Source organism: Ranitomeya variabilis, chromosome 2, assembly GCF_051348905.1.
Source record: "Ranitomeya variabilis isolate aRanVar5 chromosome 2, aRanVar5.hap1, whole genome shotgun sequence".
NCBI lineage: Eukaryota > Metazoa > Chordata > Amphibia > Anura > Dendrobatidae > Ranitomeya > Ranitomeya variabilis.
In genome coordinates this window covers 595,901,758-595,924,129 of record NC_135233.1, presented here as the reverse complement: position 1 = coordinate 595,924,129, position 22,372 = coordinate 595,901,758, and the positions used below count along the sequence as shown (strand labels likewise).

General features: G+C 49.0%; 1 protein-coding gene across 1 annotated transcript; it reads right to left on the bottom strand.

Annotated features, from left to right (window-relative positions):
* Positions 1-58: 58 nt before the first annotated feature.
* On the bottom strand, positions 59-22,346 carry ZNF276 (zinc finger protein 276). The gene is made up of 12 exons (XM_077288461.1): positions 22,297-22,346; positions 21,928-22,145; positions 17,768-18,077; positions 17,398-17,444; positions 16,833-17,249; positions 10,863-10,932; positions 10,652-10,738; positions 2,442-2,552; positions 2,176-2,251; positions 1,623-1,740; positions 1,450-1,549; positions 59-663 (listed from the first exon to the last, which is right to left on the bottom strand). The coding sequence occupies exons 2-12, from the start codon at positions 22,037-22,039 to the stop codon at positions 387-389; spliced, it is 1,725 nt and encodes a 574-aa protein (XP_077144576.1). The 5' UTR covers positions 22,040-22,145; positions 22,297-22,346; the 3' UTR covers positions 59-386.
* Positions 22,347-22,372: the final 26 nt, after the last annotated feature.

Here is a 22,372-nt window from a genome sequence, read left to right as displayed (position 1 = left end):
CACCGTGTGAAGTGACATTTTCCGTTTGTGCCCCAGTATCCATCACGGATCCATCAACTCATGTAAATAATTTATTCAAAATCTTTCATACCTGTTATCATAAATTAGTCAGGGTCTATGGACGCTCACTAGAGGGGAGGACGCACTGCTCTGCAGCAACCTGTGTAACGACAGTGTTAGGCCACTGTTGTCAGAGGTCCAAAGAGCCGCAGGATGCATAACACCAGCCCGACCCTCGTCACAGTGCTTTGGACAGACAAAAAAATAAAAAGTCTGGTGCCCGTGGACGGGCTCTGTGCCACTTTGTACATACTGTCTGCACTCACGGATCTGTACAGAAAAAAAGCATTATAAAAACGTACGCCCTCTGCGGCTTCTCTTCTTACTCAGCTAGGGAGCGGCTGCTGCTGCGGCGCAGCTTCTGGTTTCATTGCTTGTCCTCCCATGGTTCCGGAAGGGGCGTCCGTTTCTGTATCCGGCGGCTTTGCAGGGCTCTGGGTGAGTGGATGAACCATGGACATGTGAACATTGAGGTTATGGGCCTTCTCAAAGCGTTTTCCACACTGGTCACATGCAAACTCCAGGTCTGCCTCGGCCTTGTGCTTGGTCATGTGGTATTTCAGGGACGCCCTCTGCCGGCATTGGAATCCGCACACTTCACATCTGATAGGAGAAAAGAGAATACAAGGATTAGCCCCTGGCGGAAAGAGACAGACAGCAAATCCAAAATTCCCTGCAGGTCCCGTCCATGACTGCAGTCAAGTCCATACATCCCTGATGGACGAGCATGAGACTAAAGGGCAGGACGAGGACACAGGAGTTGTGGTAATGACGATGCAGAAGAGAACAATAGAATATTATACCGAGCAGCAGAAAGTCTGGGAACATTTACTGTATATTGTAAGTCATTCACAGACAGCAAGCTGAGGTATGGATTCATAGTACCGTATTTATGAACATTCATTTCTCTTAAGTAGTGGGACACGTGACCACAGGCAGCTGCAGGAAGCCGGTTCCTGACACTGTGCGCTACAGAAGAGCAATGAATACTCGCTGCTCTCCAAGCACAGTCCCGGCGTAGAGAGCAATGAGCAATCTGGCAGCTATGCTCTTTGTGAGCAGCGCACTGCCATGCTGCTGCTTAACAAATGCTGGGACACAACCTATGACATACATATACATCATAGGTTGTAAAGAGGTTCAAGTGTAAAAGTTGAAAATATATTTTTTGCCAAAAAGGCAAAGGAAAATGTGTCATCTTTAAATTGTACAATCAATGCTACAGGGTCAGTCAAAACAATCCTAAAAAAAAAAAAAAAAAAACGAGGTACCGCCCAGAAGTCAATTTCTTTTTCCATTTCTAGGAGAAATAACCGAGGGACAGCACAAGAAAGATATAAGAAGGCGAGACCCAGATCAGTGAGACTGAGGAATAGAGGCGACACTTACTGTAAGGGTTTAGCTCCAGAGTGCCTCATCTGATGCACAGATAAATGCTTCCTTTGCTTGAACGCCTGGCCGCACTGGTCACAGATGTAATTCCTCTCCTCTGGGGGAAGAAATAGGGGGCGTTAGGCAGAAGAGGTCAGAAACGTACAGGATGGAGGAGAAGCAGCGCTCACCAGTGTGGATCAGCTTCACATGTCTCTGCAGGTAGCGATCTATCATGAACACCTTGTTGCAGCCGGGGTGAGGGCACGGCCGCTCCCGCACCTCTTCATGATGCTCCTTGATGTGCTTCTATAAAAGCAAAACATGACATTGTCCTACTGCCAAAATTAAAAGTAATCCTCTGCATGGAACGACAGTGATGAGCTGATCGCGGGCTTTCAGGAGCTGCTTTAATTGTGCACATCTAGAAAAACATGGCTGCCTTCTACCAGACACAGTGCAACACCAGTTCAGAATTTCTGCTGGGAAGTGAGTAGTTTGACCTCCAACACCCCACACTGACTTTGGACACACGTGGCGCTGATTATGGAAGATTGCAGCCGGACTGCCATGATGCAGCGCCAAGCCGGCTAACCAGAAGAGCCACAGATGTTAACTGGCGACAGGCGGCTCTCCCGCTCCAGCCAGCGGCTACTAAGCGCGGCAGTGGCAGATGGACTGGGAAGTGCAAATTGATCGGCACCTTCCAAAACCTCCATTGCCCAGACCATCCGATTTATTTACCTTCATCCCATCAGCTCCTCGATAGACGGCAGTGCAGCCTTGGTAAGGACACTTGTAGATAGTGGGCAGCTCCTCTCTGCAAAACAGAACGGATCACTAAGATGTCTTATACAATAAGACCCCAAACAAGCAACATCGTCTGCTAGGGAAAGTTAGGAGGCCCCCATGACATTACACTGGCAGCCAGGCGTCTTGTATGAGACACAATACATCCAGTGCCCATCAGGCCATTACATCAGGCCCTTGATCCCAGACCTCATTCTGACCTCTCACGCTTAATCTTCTTCTTCCAGCCCGGTTTAGGTCCCGGCTTCTTCCTTACTTTGGGCTCTTGGGCTTTCTGGCTTTTCCTCGGTCTGGTCTTCCTAAGCTGAGGCCTAGAATCCAGAAAAGAAGGAAGTGAGGGTATAAACTGTACACAAGTAATACCGCAAGCGGAATTGTGAATTCAAGATGATGCTGCATAAACCGGACACCTATTAAGTGCATGGAGGGTGTGAACAGATGCTATGAGGAAAGGCAAAACAGGAATAGTTACATAAGTGAGGTGAGATGATATGTCTGTCCAAAAAAAAGAGCTTTTTAGGGTACACTTAAAACTGTAGGTACTGGGAATCAAACTTTCCTGGGTAGTACATTCCAGGGAACCTGTGCAGCTTGTAAGAAGTCTTGAAGACAAAGGAGGGAAGTTCGGATTGTTAGTCTTTAGCAGAACAGAGGACACAGGAAGGGTGGTAGACTGAGATGAGCGAGGAGAAAGCAGGGTAGTGCTGAACTGTGGAGCGCTTTGTGGGTGAGAGCTAAGTTTATATTGGACTCTATAGTGGATGGGCAACCAGTGTAATGACTGGCACAGGGTGGAGGCGCCGGTGTATAGGTTGGTAAAGAATATGATCATGGCTGCAGTATTCAGAACGGATTGGAGAAGGGAGAGTTTAGTAAGAGGGAGACCGATTAGTAGAGAGATACAATAGTCCAGACGAGAATGAATAATAAATAAGAGCGACAGTAAGAGTTTTCTCCTACGTATCATTGGGGGACACAGGACGAATGGGTGTTATGCTGCTGCCACCAGGAGGACACTAAGTTAAACACACACAAAAGATTAACTCCTCCCCTGCAGTATACACCCACGGGCTGGAGAATCTGGAGCCAGTTCTTACTTAGTGTCTCAGGAGGCACTTGGGTCCTCAGGACCCCACCAATTTTTATTTTAACGGAGAGAAGGGGGCGACAGGCAAATTTTCAGCTCTGATCTCTCCCGCACCAACAACGGGCAAGTACATGGAGCGTTCCTCCTGTATCCTTTCCCGCGACGATGGATGCCAGCCCTGGCTCACTTTTCAGTGTGGCGACGGTTCCTTAGCGTTCCGATCTCCCTCCCTCCCTCTCAGGCGACCACGGGGACTAATCATCCACCTAAGTTTCCTGGAGCCAGGGCACAGCCGGACAGAATGACATGGCGTCCGTGCAGCCGCCCACTGCATCACCACTGAATATAGCGGACGACGCATGGCGGCAGAAGCTCTCCACCCTCTCCCTACCAAGGTGAAGGTGGATGGAGCATTGGTTCCATCGCACAGGGTAAGTGCGGGGGCCGACGAGCTGACAGGGGGGGGCCCCTTACTAATGCGGCTCTGCAGCCGCGGGGCAGTTTATAATTCTGAGGGGGCACGGCGGTCTTTCCGGCGCTCCGTTGGCGCGGTGGCACCTCGGCCCGGTCCGGACTCCAGCGCCCGCCTACATGCACGCCTACGTCCGCCCAAGACACGCCCCCTCCCTGGGCGCTTCTCGCTCCCGAGAAGCGCCCTTCTCACATCTCGGCGGCCATCTTGGAGTGCGCTGGCGGCTTTGCAGCAACGCAGTGCACAGGACATCAGGATCTCCCTGCCAGGCCACCGCAGAACTTTGGTGAGACGCACTCAGTAGGATTGTCTCCCCCCCTGCCAGTACGCTCACTTAATCACAAATATGTCACAGTCTAAGCAAAAACGGACTGGAAAGACCCACTCTGTTATTTTTGCTGTGTGCACCTCCTGCAAGGTATCTCTGCCCCGAGGTCACACTGACCCGCTGTGCACCGCCTGCGAAATGTCGGCGGCTCAGGTTACTCCGGCCTCTGACCCGGAATGTAGCGAGCCTAGTACCCCCGCATGGGCGTCCTCCCTCGCTCGATCTGTGGCATCCTTGGAAAGGACGATACAGTCTCTCCGTGAGCCGTCCCTTAGCCAGGGCACTTCCACGGATGATATAACGCGGTCTAAGAACCCCTCTCGGCCTAGAGGTCGTACCGTTTCCAGAAGCCCTCACTCATCCAAAAAGAGGTCCAGGGTAATATCTCCGGTCCGGGATCAGCCCTCCGGCTCAGAGAGCGAAGTCTCTCGTCACTCATCCCCGACTCATAGCAGGGAATCCCTCCTGGACGACGCGTCCAACGCGTCCTGTTCCCCAGAGTATCATCACGATCAAGAGACTTTAGATTCTCTCATAGACTCTGTAAGTCAGACGCTACAGTTAGAGGAGGAAACCCCGTCCAAGGCGGTTCATCCCGTATCTTTCGGGCGAACCACAAAGGCCCATAAATTTTTTCCTACGCACCCTCAATTCAAAGACATAGTCGATCACCATAGAGTCCGTCCGGATAAACGTTTCTCAGGTCAGAAGGCTATGCAATTGAAGTATCCGTTTGCTCAGGACCTAGCTAGGGACTGGTCTCAGTCACCCTCCGTGGACCCGCCAGTGTCGCGGCTAGCCACCAAGGCGGTTCTATCCTCCTCTGAGGGTGCGTCCATCAAGCATCCCACTGATAGACAAATTGAACAGATGGCTCGCTCGGCCTTTGAAGCCTCCTCGGCTTCTCTCTTTCCCTCTTTTGCCGTCACGTGGGTTGCAAAAGCTATGTCCCATTGGGCCGAGTCTTTATCCTCTACAGCACTACGTGCCGACTTACCCCCAGAAATTTCACACCTGGCCACTCAGATCGCCAGAGCGGGGGACTTCGTAGTTTCCGCATCCTTAGACGCGGCCAACTGTGCCTCACAGGCAGCGGCCAATGCTGTCACGATCCGCAGATCCCTTTGGCTCAGGGACTGGAAAGCGGACTCGGGATCCAAAAAATCCCTCACGTCTCTTCCATACCAGGGCGAACGCCTATTTGGGGACAAACTAGACAAAATAATCGCAGACTCCACAGGAGGAAAGAGCAAATTCCTTCCCCAGCAACGGACTTTTCGTCCCTTTCGCAACCAACAGGGCCGAGGCCGATATTTCCGTTTCGGCTCCAATTGGTCCAATCCCTCCTCCGCGCCACCCGGCGTCGGGAGAGGTCAGCGCAAGGACAGAGCCTCCCAGCCGTCTTACAAACCTTCTCCCACTTGGAGAGGCAGACCCAGACAACAGGGATTCCGAGGGTCCAGACCTAACAGGTCTCCACCTCAATGACTCTTGGTAAACGCCGAAGGACACCGACAGAGTAGGCGGCCGCCTACTCTTCTTTCGGGACGCGTGGCTCTCGGTAGTTCCCGACCGATGGGTCCGCGACCTAGTGTCCTCCGGTTACAAGATAGAGTTTGTCTCTCTTCCCCCATCTCATTTCTTCCAGTCCCCTCCTCCCAGAGCAAGAGTCTGTCAGTATTTCCAGGCCATAAGGTCGCTATGGGAAGACGGGGTCATCATCCCGGTACCTCAGAACGAGAGGTACCAAGGTTTCTATTCCAATCTTTTCATCGTACCAAAAAAGGACGGCTCAGTACGTCCAATATTAGACCTCAAGCTTCTCAACAAGTACGTCCGCGTACACCGATTCCGTATGGAGTCCCTCCGCTCGGTAATTGCCTCTCTGGAAGAGGGCGAGTTCCTTGCATCTCTGGATGTTCAGGACGCTTACCTGCACATTCCCATCCTACCGTCTCATCAGCGTTTCCTCCGCTTCGCGGTCCAGGGGCACCATTTCCAGTTTGTCGCCCTACCCTTCGGGCTGGCCACCGCTCCTCGGGTATTCACCAAGGTCATGGCAGCTGCCGTGGCCATTCTCCATGCTCGAGGCATAGTGGTGTTGCCCTACTTGGACGACATTCTCATAAAAGGCTCCTCTTTTCGATCCTGCTCAGAAGCAGTAGACGTCACCATAAATACCTTTTTGCGTCTGGGTTGGAAAATCAACTTCAAGAAATCTTCCCCAGTCCCGGCTCAAACCATATCCTACCTGGGGATGATCCTAGACTCCTCTCAGGGTCTAGTACTCCTACCTCCGGAAAAGGTATCCACGCTACAGAGAGAAGTCCGAAAGCTTACCCAACCTCGCCCTCACTCCCTACGCTTCTCCATGAGGGTACTCGGCAGGATGGTGGCGGCAATGGAGGCAGTGCCTTTTGCTGTATTTCACCTCCGTCCCCTACAGCATGCCCTTCTAGCAGTATGGGACAGGAATCCTGCCTCGCTCGACCGCCGTCTTCTGCTCTCTCGCCCAATCAGGCAGTCCCTCAGGTGGTGGACCAAGAGGTCCTCCCTGACTCGGGGGAAGTCTTTCCTTCCGGTGCACTGGCTGGTTGTCACAACGGACGCCAGTCTCTTCGGCTGGGGTGCTGTGTTCCAGCGCCACTCGACTCAGGGTCGCTGGTCCCCGCAGGAATCCCAGCTGCCCATCAACATCCTAGAGATTCGGGCAATCAGACTGGCACTCCACCATTTTCATCCGTTTCTTTCCGGCCGCGCGGTCAGAGTCCAGTCCGACAACGCCACTGCGGTAGCCTACATCAACCGCCAAGGGGGCACTCGCAGCAAAGCGGCCATGGTCGAGGTAACGCTCATTCTCCGCTGGGCCGAGACCAACCACTCCATACTCTCAGCAGTTTACATCCCAGGCGTGGAAAACTGGGAAGCGGACTTTCTCAGTCGCCACAGCCTCGATCGCGGAGAGTGGTCTCTTCATCCCGCAATCTTTCACCAGATATGCTCTCGATGGGGGACTCCGGACGTGGATCTAATGGCATCTCGCCTCAATTGCCAGGTTCCCGTCTTCATGGCCAGGTCTCACGACCCCTCAGCTTTCGGAGCCGATGCTCTCGTCCTCTCATGGCAGGGTTTCAGACTCCCATACATCTTTCCCCCAATTCCCCTTCTGGCAAAGGTAATCAGGAAGGTCAGGGCAGAACGGATTTCAGTAATTCTCATCGCTCCGGACTGGCCGCGCAGGACATGGTACGCCGAGATGGTGCAACTGGTCTCAGACGTACCTTGGAGGCTGCCGAGCCGCGCAGACCTCCTGTCTCAAGGGCCCATTTACCACCCGAACTCAGAGGCCCTGTGTTTAACGGCGTGGCCGTTGAGTCCTGGGTACTGAGGCAGAAGGGTCTGTCCCAGACGGTTATATCTACCATGCTCCGCGCACGCAAGTCTTCTTCCATGCGCATCTACCACCGCGCCTGGAAGGTATACTTCGCCTGGTGCAGGGATCGGGGACGTTTTCCCCTCCAATTTTCTATTCCTCACATTTTGGAATTCCTCCAATCAGGCGTAGACTTGGGCCTTGCCCTCAGTTCTCTTAAGGGCCAAATTTCTGCTCTCTCGGTTCTTTTCCAGAGAAGGATTGCAAACAGACTGCAAGTCAAGACTTTCATCCAGGGAGTTTCTCATATGGTTCCGCCTTACAGAATGCCCTTGGAACCATGGGACCTGAATCTGGTTCTCTGTGCTCTTCAAGAGCCCCCTTTTGAGCCCTTGCATGAGGTGTCTTTGCTGCTCTTGTCGTGGAAAGTTGCCTTCCTCGTGGCTGTCACGTCTATTAGACGTGTCTCTGAGCTGGCAGCTCTGTCTTGCCAACCTCCTTTCCTCGTGTTCCACCAGGACAAGGTAGTTCTACGGACATGTCCGTCTTTTCTTCCGAAGGTCGTTTCCTCCTTCCATCTTAATGAGGAGATTGTCCTTCCCTCACTGTGCCCTGCTCCTTCTCACCGCACGGAAAGGGCTCTCCACACTCTGGACTTAGTGAGGGGTCTCAGACGTTATGTCTCCAGAACTGCGTCTCTCCGTAGGTCAGACGCCTTGTTCGTTCTTCCGGAAGGGCCACGGAAGGGACTTCCCGCTTCCAAGGCCTCCATTGCCAAGTGGATTCGTTCCGCCATCCAAGAGTCCTACCGTGTCAAGGGTCACGCCGCACCTCCGGGGATCAAAGCTCATTCTACCCGGTCAGTCGGCGCGTCCTGGGCCATCCGGCACCAGGCATCGGCAGCGCAGGTCTGCAAGGCTGCTACATGGTCCAGCCTGCATACATTCACGAAGCACTACCATGTGCACTCTCAGGCCTCGGCAGACGCGTCCGTCGGTAGGCGAATCCTACAAGCGGCAGTGTCTCATCTGTAGCTCGTAGGCACGCACAGCATTTATAACTTCTTGTTGCCCACCCAGGGACTGCTTTGGGACGTCCCATTCGTCCTGTGTCCCCCAATGATACGTAGGAGAAAAGGAGATTTTTGTGTACTCACCGTAAAATCTTTTTCTCCGAGTCAATCATTGGGGGACACAGCACCCTCCCTGTTAGCCTAGTTTGGCTCGGTTATTCTTTTCAGTCGGTGTTTTTGACTGTAACATGTTTACTGTTATTATCTGGTTTACTCCTACTGCTTTGTTACCGAACTGGCTCCGGATTCTCCAGCCCGTGGGTGTATACTGCAGGGGAGGAGTTAATCTTTTGTGTGTGTTTAACTTAGTGTCCTCCTGGTGGCAGCAGCATAACACCCATTCGTCCTGTGTCCCCCAATGATTGACTCGGAGAAAAAGATTTTACGGTGAGTACACAAAAATCTCCTTTTTGCAGAGTCAAAGGTAAGAAAAGGTAAAATTCTCTAGTTATTTTTGAGGCGTAGGTGACGTGAGCGAGTGAGTGATTGGATGTGGGGGGTGAAGGAAGGATCTGAATCAGATCTGACCCCACGACAGCAGGCATGCTGCTGGGAAGTAATGGTGGAGCCACACAGGGAAAAGGCAAATATCGGGCACAGGTAGGTTAGTGGAAGGAGGAAACACAAGTTCAGTTTTTGACAGATTCAGTTTTAGATAGAGGGAGGACATGATGTTAGAGACAGCGGAAAGACAATCACTGATGTTTTGTAGTAATGCAGGTGTGATGTCAGGAGACAATGTGTATAATTGGTGTCATCAGCAGAAAGATGGTGCTGAAAACCGAATCCTACTGATGGTTTGTCCAATAGGGGCAGTGTATAGAGAGAGGAGGAGGGGGACCAGGACTGATCCTTGAGGAACCCTTACAGTAAGAGGAGCTGGTAAAAGACACAGTGAAGGAGAGGTCAGAGAGGAAGGAGGAGAACCAGGAGAGAACGGTGTCCTTGAGCCCAATAGAGCGGAGCATCTTGAAGAAGATCCACAGTGTTGAATACTGCAGAGCTCCAGAAGGATGAGCAGGGACCAGTGACCATAGATTTAGCTGTTAGTAGATCATTAGAGACTTTAGAAAAACCAGATTGAAGAGGGTGAAGAAGAGAGTGATCTGATAGATAGCATAACTAAGCGGGAGTGGACGCAGCGTTCCAGGAGTTTAGAGATGAAGGGAAGATTAGAGACAGGACTATAGTTAGCGGCACAGTACTGGTTGAGGGATGGTTTTTTTAAGTAATGGATGTATGTTGGCGGGTTCAAATGAGGAGGGAAAGATACTGGAAGAGAGAGGTAAAATATTTTAGTTAGGCAAGTGGTGAAAGCTGGGGGAAAGAGACTGGAGGAGATGTGAGGGAATAGGGTCACTAGTGGTGCAGGTAGTAGGGTGAGAAGATACAAGTAGCCTTGTCACTTTTTCTCTGACCGGTTCACAGAAGAAAGTGAGCGAGATACAGTGCGGGAGGGAGGAAAATGCATGATATTAGGGGATTGGAAGGAAATTGCCTGCTGGATCAGTTTTTTCTATGTCAGTGCTGAATTTGATGGTGGAGGCCTGCACTCTTGGATTGAAAAGAGAATGAAAAGTGTCAAAGAGTCTTTTAGAATTGCTTGATAGTGCAGTGATAAGGGTGCTAAAAGTAGGCTGGTTTGGAGAGGTGAAGGCTAGAGTTGTATGTTTTAAGCATAAATTTATAATGGATGATATCTTCGACCAGATTGGATTTTTTTCCACAAACATTTGGCGCACCTGGAGCAACACTGGAGAAGAGGTGTTTGCAAAGTGTGCCAGAGTTGCCGCCATCTGTGCCAAGTTTTTCTATGTTTAGGCATTGCAGCTTCGTCCAGGGCACATTGCAATGTATCATTATAATCCAGAAGGTTAAAGGAGTTTGAAATGAAAAAGTCATGAATGTAGGAGAGTTTGTTACACGCTGACCAAGAGTTCCAGAGGGCACAATTAAAAATGACAGAAGGCAGAGAAGGGGAATTATGAATTACAAAATGGAAATCTCCAAGCATTGCAGACCCATCATTTTTCATTACCGGCTCATGGATTCCATCATCACGTAGCAGAACAGTTTACCTTTTCTCTGTATATGGTTCAAAGGAGTCATCTGAAGACAGCAAGGCATCTGCTCTGCGTTCTCCGGTATCTCTGCTGTAGTAGTCACTATATGAGAAAAAAATTTAATTACAGTAGACACCGGAGCACTACGAGAACCAGTATAACCCAGTCTGAACTTTCACAGTCCACGCTGGAAAGAGAACTGTCATACATACAAGAACATCCTCACCCGTCTGAGAGGTCGATGTCCACATCCCTTGTAGGATCAGTAGTCACAGGAGACGGTCTACCATCATATCCTGCAGTAAGAAAGAAGAACTCATAGAACGAGGCAGCGGCACTGAGCGTCATCGCCATACATGTGCAAACTAGAAGGTGCAGCCCCATACATGTGCAAACTAGAAGGTACAGCCCCATACATGTGCAAACTACAATGTGGAGCGCCATACATGTGCAAACTAGAAGGTGCAGCCCCATACATGTGCAAACTAGAAGGTGCAGCCCCATACATGTGCAAACTAGAAGGTGGAGCCCCATACATGGGCAAACTAGAAGGTGCAGCCCATTACATGTGCAAACTAGAAGGTGGAGCCCATTACATGTGCAAACTAGAAGGTGGAGCCCCATTACATGGGCAAACTAGAAGGTGGAGCCCCATTACATGGGCAAACTAGAAGGTGGAGCCCCATACATGGGCAAACTAGAAGGTGAAGCCCCATACATGTTCAAACCAGAAGGTGGAGCCCCATACATGGGCAAACTAGAAGGTGCAGCCGATTACATGTGCAAACTAGAAGGTGCAGCCCCATACATGTGCAAACTAGAAGGTGCAGCCCCATACATGTGCAAACTAGAAGGTGGAGCCGCATACATGGGCAAACTAGAAGGTGGAGCCCCATACATGGGCGAACTAGAAGGTGGAGCCCCATACATGGGCAAACTAGAAGGTGGAGCCCCATACATGGGCAAACTAGAAGGTGGAGCCCCATACATGGGCAAACTAGAAGGTGGAGCCCCATACATGGGCAAACTAGGAGGTGGAGCCCCATACATGGGCAAACTAGAATGTGGAGCCCCATACATGGGAAAACTAGAAGGTGGAGCCCCATACATGGGCAAACTAGAAGGTGGAGCCCCATACATGGGCAAACTAGAAGGTGCAGTCCCATACATGTGCAAACTAGAAGGTGCATCCCATTACATGTGCAAACTAGAAGGTGCATCCCATTACATGTGCAAACTAGAAGGTGCAGCCCCATACATGTGCAAACTAGAAGGTGCAGCCCCATACATGTGCAAACTAGAAGGTGCAGCCCCATACATGTGCAAACTAGAAGGTGGAGCCCCATACATGTGCAAACTAGAAGGTGGAGCCCCATACATGGGCAAACTAGAAGGTGGAGCCCCATACATGGGCAAACTAGAAGGTGCAGCCCATTACATGTGCAAACTAGAAGGTGGAGCCCCATACATGTGCAAACTAGAAGGTGGAGCCCCATACATGTGCAAACTAGAAGGTGCAGCCCCATACATGTTCAAACTAGAAGGTGCAGCCCCATACATGTGCAAACTAGAAGGTGCAGCCCCATACATGTGCAACCTAGAAGGTGCAGCCCCATACATGTGCAAACTAGAAGGTGCAGCCCCATACATGTGCAAACTAGAAGGTGCAGCCCCATACATGTGCAAACTAGAAGGTGGAGCCGCATACATGGGCAAACTAGAAGGTGGAGCCCCATACATGGGCAAACTAGAAGGTGGAGCCCCATACATGGGCAAACTAGAAGGTGGAGCCCCATACATGGGCAAACAAGAAGGTGGAGCCCCATACATGGGCAAACTAGAAGGTGGAGCCCCATACATGGGCAAACAAGAAGGTGGAGCCCCATACATGGGCAAACTAGAAGGTGGAGCCCCATACATGGGCAAACTAGAAGGTGGAGCCCCATACATGGGCAAACTAGAAGGTGGAGCCCCATACATGGGCAAACTAGAAGGTGCAGTCCCATACATGTGCAAACTAGAAGGTGCAGCCCCATACATGTGCAAACTAGAAGGTGCATCCCATTACATGTGCAAACTAGAAGGTGCAGCCCCATACATCTGCAAACTAGAAGGTGGAGCCCCATACATGGGCAAACTAGAAGGTGGAGCCCCATACGTGGGCAAACTAGAAGGTGGAGCCCCATACGTGGGCAAACTAGAAGGTGGAGCCCCATACGTGGGCAAACTAGAAGGTGGAGCCCCATACGTGGGCAAACTAGAAGGTGGAGCCCCATACGTGGGCAAACTAGAAGGTGGAGCCCCATACGTGGGAAAACTAGAAGGTGCAGTCCCATACATGTGCAAACTAGAAGGTGGAGCCGCATACATGGGCAAACTAGAAGGTGGAGCCCCATACATGGGCAAACTAGAAGGTGGAGCCCCATACATGGGCAAACTAGAAGGTGGAGCCCCATACATGGGAAAACTAGAAGGTGGAGCCCCATACATGGGCAAACTAGAAGGTGCAGTCCCATACATGGGCAAACTAGAAGGTGCAGCCCCATACATGTGCAAACTAGAAGGTGCATCCCATTACATGTGCAAACTAGAAGGTGCAGCCCCATACATGTGCAAACTAGAAGGTGGAGCCCAATACATGGGCAAACTAGAAGGTGGAGCCCCATACATGAGCAAACTAGAAGGTGGAGCGCCATACATGGGCAAACGAGAAGGTGCAGCCCCATACATGTGTAAACTACAATGTGGAGCACCATACATGTGCAACCTAGAAGGTGCAGCCCCATGCATGTGCAAACTACAAGGTGGAGCGCCATACATGTGCAAACTAGAAGGTGCAGCCCCATATATGTGCAAACTAGAAGGTGCAGCCCCATACATGTGCAACCTAGAAGGTGCAGGCCATTACATGTGCAAACTAGAAGGAGGAGCCCCATGCATGGGCAAACTAGAAGGTGCAGGCCATTACATGTGCAAACTAGAAGGTGGTGCCCCATACATGGGCAAACTAGAAGGTGCAGCCCCATACATGTGCGATCTAGAAGGTGCAGCCCCATACATGTGCAAACTAGAAGGTGCAGCCCCATACATGTGCGATCTAGAAGGTGCAGGCCAATGTGCAAACTAGAAGGTGCAGGCCATTACATGTGCAAACTAGAAGGTGCAGCCCATTACATGTGCAAACTAGAAGGAGGAGCCCCATGCATGGGCAAACTAGAAGGTGCAGCCCATTACATGTGCAAACTAGAAGGTGGTGCCCCATACATGTGCAAACTAGAAGGTGCAGCCCCATACATGTTCAAACTAGAAGGTGCAGCCCCATACATGTGCGATCTAGAAGGTGCAGCCCCATACATGTGCAAACTAGAAGGTGCAGCCCCATACATGTGCGATCTAGAAGGTGCAGGCCATTACATGTGCGATCTAGAAGGTGCAGGCCATTACATGTGCAAACTAGAAGGTGCAGGCCATTACATGTGCAAACTAGAAGGTGCAGGCCATTACATGTGCAAACTAGAAGGTGCAGCCCATTACATGTGCAAACTAGAAGGTGCAGCCCATTACATGTGCAAACTAGAAGGTGCAGCCCCATACATGTGCAAACTAGAAGGTGGAGCCCCATACATGTGCAAACTAGAAGGTGGAGCCCCATACATGGGCAAACTAGAAGGTGGAGCCCCATACATGGGCAAACTAGAAGGTGCAGCCCATTACATGTGCAAACTAGAAGGTGGAGCCCCATACATGTGCAAACTAGAAGGTGGAGCCCCATACATGTGCAAACTAGAAGGTGCAGCCCCATACATGTGCAAACTAGAAGGCGCAGCCCCATACATGTGCAACCTAGAAGGTGCAGCCCCATACATGTGCAAACTAGAAGGTGCAGCCCCATACATGTGCAAACTAGAAGGTGCAGCCCCATACATGTGCAAACTAGAAGGTGGAGCCCCATACATGGGCAAACTAGAAGGTGGACCTCCATACATGGGCAAACTAGAAGGTGGAGCCCCATACATGGGCAAAGTAGAAGGTGGAGCCCCATACATGGGCAAACTAGAAGGTGGAGCCCCATACCAGGGTGGATAAAAATCAATGTTTTTTTTAAAAAAATCAAAAAAAATCGGATTTTTTTGATTTAAATCGGATTTTTTTGATTTAAATCGGATTTTTTTCAATAAACTGCTTTTTGAGGAAAATATTTTACCATCCAAAGGTTCTTCCATCATGAGATAAAGCTGAGTTGTTTAACTCAGTAGAATAAAGGCTGTATATGTGTAACATTCACAATGCCATGCTCTTCCAGAGGTTTCTGTAGGATGCTGACTATCCAACAAGTTTGGGCATGTCAACTGAATGGAAAAAGAAACTAAACCAAAAGTGAAACCAAGCTAGAAGTGTGGAATTAAAGGGGCAGTATGAACAAAATGTGGAGGCTATTAGTAGTTTATACAATTAAGACATGCTGCTTTTAAACACCTACCTATTGCCATATAGTAAAACAAAAAAGATTTTTACTTACTTTGGGGTCCCCCCCTCACCCTGGCGTTAGATCGTTGCCCCTAGTTTCGTCCGTGTAACTATGGGCGCACATGCGCACTGCTCTCACTTCTCATTTTAATCGTGATTTATATTAAAAAAAACCTTTTGATTTAAATCAGTGATTTAAATCATGATTAAAATCATGATTTAAATCGATCCGATTTAAATAGAAAAAAATCTTTTGATTTAAATCGTGATTTAAATCATGATTTAAATCAATCCACCCTGCCCCATACATGGGCAAACTAGAAGGTGGAGCCCCATACATGGGCAAACTAGAAGGTGGAGCCCCATACATGGGCAAACTAGAAGGTGGAGCCCCATACATGGGCAAACTAGAAGGTGGAGCCCCATACATGGGCAAACTAGAAGGTGGAGCCCCATACATGGGCAAACTAGAAGGTGGAGCCCCATACATGGGCAAACTAGAAGGTGGAGCCCCATACATGGGCAAACTAGAAGGTGGAGCCCCATACATGGGCAAACTAGAAGGTGGAGCCCCATACATGGGCAAACTAGAAGGTGGAGCCCCATACATGGGCAAACTAGAAGGTGGAGCCCCATACATGGGCACACTAGAAGGTGGAGCCCCATACATGGGCAAACTAGAAGGTGGAACCCCATACATGGGCAAACTAGAAGGTGGAGCCCCATACATGGGCAAACTAGAAGGTGGAGCCCCATACATGGGCAAACTAGAAGGTGCAGTTACTGTACTATAAAGGTCAGGTACTAAGTCTGATCACAGTGTACAGGGCTGAGCAAGCAGGGCATGCTGGATCAGTAATGTAATGTATGAACACAGTGACGGCACCAACAGAATAGTGAATGCAGCTCTGGGGTATAATACAGGATGTAACGTAGGATCAGTACAGGATCAGTAATGTAATGTATGAACACAGTGACGGCACCAACAGAATAGTGAATGCAGCTCTGGGGTATAATACAGGATGTAACGTAGGATCAGTACAGGATCAGTAATGTAATGTATGTACACAGTGACTGCACCAGCAGAATAGTGAGTGCAGCTCTGGGATATAATACAGGATGTAACTCAGGATCAGTAATGTAATGTATGTACACAGTGACTGCACCAGCAGAATAGTGAGTGCACCTCTGGAGTATAATACAGGATGTAACTCAGGATCAGTAATGTATGTACACAGTGACTGCACCAGCAGAATAGTGAGTGCAGCTCTGGGGTATAATACAGGATGTAACTTGGGGTCAGTAATGTAATGTATGTACACAGTGACTGCACCAGCAGAATAGTGAGTGCAGCTCTGGGGTATAATACAGGATGTAACTCAGGATCAGTAATGTAATGTATGTACACAGTGACTGCACCAGCAGAATAGTGAGTGCACCTCTGGAGTATAATACAGGATGTAACTCAGGATCAGTAATGTATGTACACAGTGACTGCACCAGCAGAATAGTGAGTGCAGCTCTGGGGTATAATACAGGATGTAACTTGGGGTCAGTAATGTAATGTATGTACACAGTGACTGCACCAGCAGAATAGTAAGTGCAGCACTGGAGTATAATACAGGATGTAATGTCTCTGCGGTTGCACTGACACTTAATATATTTCAATATTAAGATTAATTGATTGCGTTTATGAGACATTAATGGTGATCGGCTCCGGACATCTTACCCTGCGCTGAATCCGTCTCAGGACACAAGGCCATCGGGGTCTCCAGGGGCAGCGCGGGCCATCTGATCTGGGCCGGAGGGTAACCTTCCCTTCCAATATCCGCAGTAGCCGGAGAGGCGTCCATCCTGTCCGGTAGTTTATACCCCAATGTGGCAGTGTCTGCAGCTCTGACGGTATGAAGCCCATTTCCACTTTGTGTCTTTGGATTTTCCGTTCTTTGCTGCCCTTCTGTGAGGTCGGAGTCGGTGTCCATGATGTAATCGTGCCCGTCGTTGCAGCCCCATACTGCCCGAATGACACCGCAGTATTGTGCGGAAAGCACTCGCTGCAAGCTGGGCACAGAGGCGCATCCGCCCGCATGGCGATGGGTCCAGTTCACCAGACCGGTCAGGCACTCGGGGCTTGAGATGATCAGATCTGAAAATATACAATCACATATGAGCCCCGGCTGGACAAATCGATCTCAGCCCTGATAGTCTGCTGCAATGTAACAAATGCTCAGCTGTGAAAAGCAATAGGCCTGTGTGGCCCCTGCATATAAATCATAGCAATGGATCCTCCTTACCTGCGCAGGGCCCGGTGCTCAGACTCTCAGCACTGTGCACAATATCACTAAAAAAGGAAAAAAAACAAATACAAAATCATACAGTGCTGGCACCAAAGCAAACAAGGGGGTCCTCAATGGGTCCCCAGCGGCCATGAAGCCCATGTGCACCCCATAGCTGCACCACGAGGTCTGCGAGGGTTACACATAGGACCTCCACCTCCGGCTAGTTGGTGTAGCACCGTATCATCCGAGCAGATGACTACCGACATTAGAGATCTCTCTGATCCCGGACGAAGAACTGTAGGGGGCATCTATTCTCCTAAACTTTGTAAGGGGGATGTAAACTTATGCTGCATACAATATACATAGTTTACCTTACTGCACCCACCCTGTGGAGTTGACGTGCGGAGCGGTCGGGGAGATGTTCACTCTCTGCATGAAGGTGCGCAACACGCTGCGGCACCTGTAGAATTGGGCATGGCAGTTCTTACACACGGACTGCGGCAGCCGAGGGTCCTGCTGCACGGAGACGCCGACCAGCTGCTGGAAGTCAGCGAAGAAAACCTGCTCCATCCGCCGCTGCTTCTCCGAGCTCCGACCACCGACTGGCACCTTCCCAAACACCTGGCGCAGACTGCGGGAAGAGAACTTCCCATGGCACAGCCGGCAGTGACCGGAGCTCAGCGTCCGGCCGAAGGCTGAAAGGAAAAACAGCAAAGATGGAAACTAAGTACAATGTATCTATCAACCAAGTCCTGCTCTGTGCAACACTGGACGCATGTGACATCGATTACATTGTCATATGAAGATGCAATGGGTTTATTATGAATTATATCCCAGAGCTGAACTCACTATTCTGCTGGTGCAGTCACTGTGTACATACATTACATTACTGATCCTGAGTTACATCCTGTATTATACCCCAGAGCTGCACTCACTATTCTGCTGGTGTAGTCACTGTGTACATACATTACTGATCCTGAGTTACCTCCTGTATTATACTCCAGAGCTGCACTCACTATTCTGCTGGTGCAGTCACTGTGTATATACATTACATTACTGATCCTGAGTTACATCCTGTATTATACCCCAGAGCTGCACTCACTATTCTGCTGGTGCAGTCACTGGGTACATACATTACATTACTGATCCTGAGTTACATCCTGTATTATACTCCAGAGATGCACTCACTATTCTGCTGGTGCAGTCACTGTGTACATACATTACTAATCCTGAGTTACATCCTGTATTATACTCCAGAGCTGCATGCACTATTCTGCTGGTGCAGTCACTGTGTACATACATTACATTACTGATCCTGAGTTACATCCTGCATTATACCCCAGAGCTGCACTCACTATTTTGCTGGTGCAGTCACTGTGTATATACATTACTGATCCTGAGATACATCCTGTATTATACCCCAGAGCTGCACTCACTATTCTGCTGGTGCAGTCACTGGGTACATACATTACATTACTGATCCTGAGTTACATCCTGTATTATACTCCAGAGCTGCACTCACTATTCTGCTGGTGCAGTCACTGTGTACATACATTACATTACTGATCCTGAGTTACATCCTGCATTATACTCCAGAGCTGCACTCACTATTCTGCTGGTGCAGTCACTGTGTACATACATTACATTACTGATCCGGAGTTACATCCTGTATTATACTCCAGAGCTGCACTCACTATTCTGCTGGTGCAGTCACTGTGTACATACATTACAATACTGATCCTGAGTTATATCCTGCATTATACCCCAGAGCTGCACTCACTATTCTGCTGGAGCAGTCACTGTGTACATACATTACTGATCCTGAGTTACATCCTGTATTATACCCCAGAGCTGCACTCACTATTCTGCTGGTGCAGTCACTGTGTACATTCATTACATTACTGATCCTCATTTACATCCTGTATTATACCCCAGAGCTGCACTCACTATTCTGCTGGTGCAGTCACTGTGTACATACATTACATTACTGATCCTGAGTTACATCCTGTATTATACTCCAGAGCTGCACTCACTATTCTGCTGGTGCAGTCACTGTGTACATACATTACATTACTGATCCTGAGTTATATCCTGTATTATACCCCAGAGCTGCACTCACTATTCTGCTGGTGCAGTCACTGTGTACATACATTACATTACTGATCCTCATTTACATCCTGTATTATACCCCAGAGCTGCACTCACTATTCTGCTGGTGCAGTCACTGTGTACATACATTACAGTACTGATCCTGAGTTACATCCTGTATTATACTCCAGAGCTGCACTCACTGTTCTGCTGGTGCAGTCACTGTGTACATACATTACATTACTGATCCTGAGTTATATCCTGTATTATACCCCAGAGCTGCACTCACTATTCTGCTGGTGCAGTCACTGTGTACATACATTACTGATCCTGAGTTACATCCTGTATTATACCCCAGAGCTGCACTCACTATTCTGCTGGTACAGTCACTGTGTACATTCATTACATTACTGATCCTCATTTACATCCTGTATTATACTCCAGAGCTGCACTCACTATTCTGCTGGTGCAGTCACTGTGTACATACATTACATTACTGATCCTGAGTTACATCCTGTATTATACTCCAGAGCTGCACTCACTATTCTGCTGGTGCAGTCACTGTGTACATACATTACATTACTGATCCTGAGTTACATTCTGTATTATACTCCAGAGCTGCACTCACTATTCTGCTGGTGCAGTCACTGTGTACATAGATTACAGTACTGATCCTGAGTTACATCCTGTATTATACCCCAGAGCTGCACTCACTATTCTGCTGGTGCAGTCACTGTATACATACATTTCATTACTGATCCTGAGTTACATCCTGTATTATACCACAGAGCTGCACTCACTATTCTGCTGGTGCAGTCACTGTGTACATACATTACATTACTGATCCTGAGTTACATCCTGTATTATACTCCAGAGCTGCACTCACTATTCTGCTGGTGCAGTCACTGTGTACATAGATTACAGTACTGATCCTGAGTTACATCCTGTATTATACCCCAGAGCTGCACTCACTATTCTGCTGGTGCAGTCACTGTATACATACATTTCATTACTGATCCTGAGTTACATCCTGTATTATACCACAGAGCTGCACTCACTATTCTGCTGGTGCAGTCACTGTGTACATACATTACATTACTGATCCTGAGTTACATCCTGTATTATACTCCAGAGCTGCACTCACTATTCTGCTGGTGCAGTCACTGTGTACATAGATTACATTACTGATCCTGAGTTACATCCTGTATTATACCCCAGAGCTGCACTCACTATTCTGCTGGTGCAGTCACTGTGTACATTACATTACTGATCCTGAGTTACATCCTGTATTATACCCCAGAGCTGCACTCACTATTCTGCTGGTGCAGTCACTGTGTACATACATTACATTACTAATCCTGAGTTACATCCTGTATTATACCCCAGAGCTGCACTCACTATTCTGCTGGTGCAGTCACTGTGTACATTACATTACTGATCCTGAGTTACATCCTGTATTATACCCCAGAGCTGCACTCACTATTCTGCTGGTGCAGTCACTGTGTACATACATTACATTACTGATCCTGAGTTACATCCTGTATTATACCCCAGAGCTGCACTCACTATTCTGCTGGTGCAGTCACTGTGTACATACATTACATTACTGATCCTGAGTTACATCCTGTATTATACCCCAGAGCTGCACTCACTATTCTGCTGGTGCAGTCACTGTGTACATTACATTACTGATCCTGAGTTACATCCTGTATTATACCCCAGAGCTGCACTCACTATTCTGCTGGTGCAGTCACTGTGTACATACATTACATTACTAATCCTGAGTTACATCCTGTATTATACCCCAGAGCTGCACTCACTATTCTGCTGGTGCAGTCACTGTGTACATTACATTACTGATCCTGAGTTACATCCTGTATTATACCCCAGAGCTGCACTCACTATTCTGCTGGTGCAGTCACTGTGTACATACATTACATTACTGATCCTGAGTAACATCCTGTATTATACTCCAGAGCTGCACTCACTATTCTGCTGGTGCAGTCACTGTGTACATACATTACATTACTGATCCTGAGTTACATCCTGTATTATACCCCAGAGCTGCACTCACTATTCTGCTGGTGCAGTCACTGTGTACATACATTACATTACTGATCCTGAGTTACATCCTGTATTATACTCCAGAGCTGCACTCACTATTCTGCTGGTGCAGTCACTGTGTACATACATTACAATACTGATCATGTACTGATCCTGAGTTACATCCTGTATTATACTCCAGAGCTGCACTCACTATTCTGCTGGTGCAGTCACTGTGTACATACATTACATTACTGATCCTGAGTTACATCCTGTATTATACTCCAGAGCTGTACTCACTATTCTGCTGGTGCAGTCACTGTGTACATACATTACATTACTGCCCCTGAGTTACATCCTGTATTATACCCCATATAATATTATATCGTTTCTCCGGTCACTCCGGTTCCTTACCCGCTCGGGGCTCTGTTGGGGGCAGTCTGGGCACTTGGGTCCTTTCCTTCGCCGTAGCCCGGGAAGCCCTCCGGTGATAGGACGTGCTCCGCCCGCGCCTGTCCCGCTTCATTCCGTGGCCTCACCCCCCAAGCGGGAGCACGGGAGCCGCCATCCAGCCCTGGGACTCCTCAGTACTACCGCTTCGCATGTCTCCCTCTGGTGGTTACGTGTGGGTACTACATTCAGACCAGGTACCATCATAACAGGTTTAGATCAGAAATAAAGCGTGTCACAAATAAATCCTCCTCACTCCACATCACGTTATTTTTAAAACCTCCGTATTTTATATCATGACTGTCACGATACTTCATACTAATTAGTAATTACCATTCAATAGTAATTGCTATTTTATCTTCCGGCCGCTAGTTGGCGCTGTGAACATTTCCTCGTCTCTTGGCTGGTC

Coding starts and splice junctions, on each gene's coding strand:
- ZNF276 (XM_077288461.1), bottom strand. CDS start 22,039: ATGAAGCGGGACAGGCGCGGGCGGAGCACGTCCTATCACCGGAGGGCT. Junction 17,445..17,767: donor CCGCACGTCAACTCCACAGG/GTGGGTGCAGTA, acceptor TTCCTTTTTTAG/TGATATTGTGCACAGTGCTG. Junction 10,933..16,832: donor TGAGACGGATTCAGCGCAGG/GTAAGATGTCCG, acceptor TTCTTACTGCAG/GATATGATGGTAGACCGTCT.